Source organism: Drosophila hydei, unplaced genomic scaffold, assembly GCF_003285905.1.
Source record: "Drosophila hydei strain 15085-1641.00,03,60 unplaced genomic scaffold, DhydRS2 tig00000060-arrow-pilon, whole genome shotgun sequence".
In the NCBI taxonomy this organism is placed as follows: domain Eukaryota; kingdom Metazoa; phylum Arthropoda; class Insecta; order Diptera; family Drosophilidae; genus Drosophila; species Drosophila hydei.
In genome coordinates this window covers 4,828,113-4,831,728 of record NW_022045656.1, presented here as the reverse complement: position 1 = coordinate 4,831,728, position 3,616 = coordinate 4,828,113, and the positions used below count along the sequence as shown (strand labels likewise).

At 40.5% G+C, this 3,616-nt stretch overlaps 1 protein-coding gene across 1 annotated transcript; it reads left to right on the top strand.

The window, feature by feature from the left end:
- The first annotated feature begins 902 nt into the window (after positions 1–902).
- On the top strand, positions 903–1,591 carry LOC111594852 (dynein regulatory complex protein 8). Its single transcript, XM_023308331.2, has 4 exons — positions 903–952; positions 1,011–1,242; positions 1,303–1,513; positions 1,580–1,591. The coding sequence occupies exons 1-4, from the start codon at positions 940–942 to the stop codon at positions 1,589–1,591; spliced, it is 468 nt and encodes a 155-aa protein (XP_023164099.1). The 5' UTR covers positions 903–939.
- Positions 1,592–3,616: the final 2,025 nt, after the last annotated feature.

The following is a 3,616-nucleotide window of genomic DNA, read 5'->3' as shown; positions in this document are numbered from 1 at the left end:
AATGACACAAGAAGCGGGGCATGCGACGGAAGGTTGGTTGCGGCTGTAGCTGCTCTGCGACTTCAATTTAAATTTTAATCGCATGGCTAATAGACAAACTGAGAGTAAATGTCAGTATAAAGAGACTAAGAGCTTGACTTAAATCATGCCAACATTTACAAAGTACTTTGCAAGCGGCAACAACAACACGCCGAACACTCTCAGGCTGCTTGGAGTCGGAGTCACGGACACGTCGACGCTGGCTAAGACAAACTTCCGATCACGTTGTAAGTCTGGCTACAAAATTACTAAAGGCAGGCCAAGGCACAGGCAAAAAAGGGTCTACAAACGAGCGAGCAAGATAGTGAGCCAGAGAGAGGGGAAGAAAACTTAATGGAGGCAAATGCATCAAAATGGTTAATTGGATCTGGAACAGTAAATGACGAACACTTTTAGTGTTTATGGCAGTAGCCAAAGCCAAAGGCAGAGCTAGAAAGGGTCGTGCGTGTGTGTGTACGTGTTGCTGCAAGAACTTGGACGCAAGTGCGCACAGCTCAAGTGGCTCGAAGCGTGTTGCACACGACACGCATTAGTGCGAATAAAGTAGTTTGTTGTTGCAACTTTTGCCAACTATCGTTTTCTTAATCGAATTGACTGCGTGGCATACGTTCTCTGAGTAAATCAATTTCTTTGACTATGAAAACCTCATCCATTAGATTGAGCCGCCTGCCCAAATGCACTTGTTGCCTGGTCTAAGGTGCAGTTTTATGGCCCGATTAGAGCTGAGTCAATTGTGAAGCTTAGTTATATGATTCATAAGTATGGACGAAATTCGCTCTCTTTAACGTATTCTAGAGTAACTTCCGCTCACTCAGCAATCACCTAGCAACTTTTCACTGAATTATTGATTCAACAAAGGAAAATTTCAACAAACTATTTTCAGTTTGCGTATTGGTAACAATGGATTTGGATTGTAAGTGCGCCTCTGTAAGAAGACCAACTAAACTAAATATTTAACAACAAATTTGAAGTTAACAACGATTTAGAGAAACGCATTTCGGACGCATTTTGCGTATTCGATCATCATGGCGATAAGCTCATAGATGTGCGAGAGGTGGGCACAGTTCTGAGACTGCTGGGCTGTGTGCCAACCGAGGAGGAGGTCAATGAGGTAATCTCTGCAACCGAAACGGAGGAGACAAGCGGCGTAGTGCATTTGACCAAATTCTTGCCACATGTCTCGCAACTGCTCATGGAACGCAAGTCAGTTTGATTTCATTAATATCTACGTCTAGTTAAAAACAAAGAAAAATACTTAATTAGAATGGAGCCAGCGCCGCCAGAGAAAATTCTCGAAGCGTTCAAGACATTGGACATCGAGAACAAGGGCTTCCTAACCAAGGAGAACTTCGGCAAGCTGATGATGGAGGAGGGCGAGCCATTTACCCAGGAGGAAATGGATGAAATGTGGCCAGTGGCCATAGATCCCATAAGCGGGCATATACCATATGAATTGTATTTGAATCAGTTGATGGTGAGAGCGAATCAGATAGAATTGCTCAAGAAGCAATCCCTAATCCTTGTTTTGCTATATTTTCAGGTATATCTGTAAGAAATGTTTCAGAAAATACTATAACAATTTTATTAATATTTTATAATTTAAAAGAAGAAATTGAAGTACATACAATTTCGAATTCATTTCACAGATAAAATTGCTAAAGGAAAATAGAAAAATGATGTATTTTCTTATTGAGGAGGGATTGTAGACTAACGACGACTTATTGTATATATAAATATATATTTCCATATACACATATATTTATTACCACAACATTTTTGTCAGTGTATGGCGCGAGTTAATGCACTTTACAGTGCGTGGCTCACTTTAGCCACTTTGGCTTTGCATTAGCCACTCACACACTTACACATTTATACAGAGAGGAGACGAGCAAAGCTAACTAACCAGCGAGCCAAATGCGTTTCAAAATAGCAAGCCAAATCCACATGGCGGGCACAAAAATGAGGAGCACAGGATACAGCTGGGCAAAGCAGCAAGCTAAGTAGAAGGTGCTGCTAGCTGTGTTGGCCATGCATTGCCTGCTGGCTGGTGTGGAACGCGGCAAAGTGGGTTGCGCATCATTAGCACAACTAATGGATGTTCACTTTTCTTTGGCCAAAGTCGCAAACGGGCTGCCGCAAAAGTCGTGTATGTCTCGCCTCGCCTCGCCTAGACTTGCTTTGGGTTTGGCTTTAGCCAAAAGGATGTCTGTCTGTCCAGCCTCTAAGCTGGAGTGTCTGTAAATTGCTGTTGGTAATATGAGCGGCTAGAAAATTTAAATAAATTAAAATAGCTCTTTGGCAGCATCAAGACTGTGTGTGTGTATACTATTGCCAAGGACTGTATGCGTCAAAAAGGCCGTCGCCTGAGTCGTGTTCGAGTCGTGTTCTCGCTTCCGTATTTATTAAATACTAAATACACGCTGATGGATGCACTTAACTGCAGCTCTGCCTATGCCTCTGCCACACGCCGCATCCTCGCAACGACTCCTCTCTATCTGTCTCGCTTTGGATTAAAATATTTCATGTAATTCAGCCATTCGTGCGGCTGCCATCTGCACGTTCCGGCGCTTTGGCCAATTTGAGTGATTGCATTGCGCGCATTTAAATCGCTGCCATGTTCAAAGATTCTTTCATTATTTTTATTCTTTTTTTTGTTTTTGTTTGTGGCTGCGGAGAGTTAGTCCACTCCCAACTCCATGTCTCCCTCTTTTGCTCACTCGATCTAAACAAGTTCTACGTGCGGCACGCCTAATGGACTTTTAATCTTTACAACTCGTAACAGAAATTTTGCGTTTTTGAATTGCTTGCGTATGCAGCTGATTGCAAATTGTCAGCGCCATAAAAAGAAAGCAGAACTAAATAACAATAAAGCCAACTGCACTGAACTTTTTGACATCAAATGACTGCCAATTGGATCAACTTGCCTTATACTTGATGAATTAACCCATTGTATTTTTGAGTATGAGGAGTGTAATTGTGGTAAGAATTATGGCAATAGACTCACAGAGACTATGAAACAAATCTTTAAAAAAATATTCCAATAAGAAATGTACAAATTTATTAATAATTATAAGTAATACTTATAATTTTAAATTTTTTAAATTAATATTAAAAAATTCTTTAGAAAATACCTTTGGCAGACAATATATTTTCTAGAATATTTTTCACAATTTTGTTTGATGTCTTCGTTTATGCCTGTATGTAAAAGAAAATCAGTTATGCCCGCATTTCCTTGACTCACCTGCAACTGTTTTATTTATCTTTTATGCCACCTGTACATACCGCTAGAGTCATAAATTGTTCGTCTTTCAGCCCACTTCTAGGCATTATCGTCACCTCATTTGCCTTCCTTATTGTGTCCGTGTTTTCCGTGTTTTGCATTTGATTTACTGTCAACAATTATCAGCCATAACATGCTAATGGATAATGGCATATTATCAGAGAAATTCCATGCCAGTTAATGGGTTAAGAATTTGCTTTAAAAGCTCCACAGTCGTCACTCTGTCTGCGAGTCATAAAAAAATGCCGCCAAATTGTCAAAGTTACTTGGAAGAAGATTCCCCCAAAGAGTTTGCTG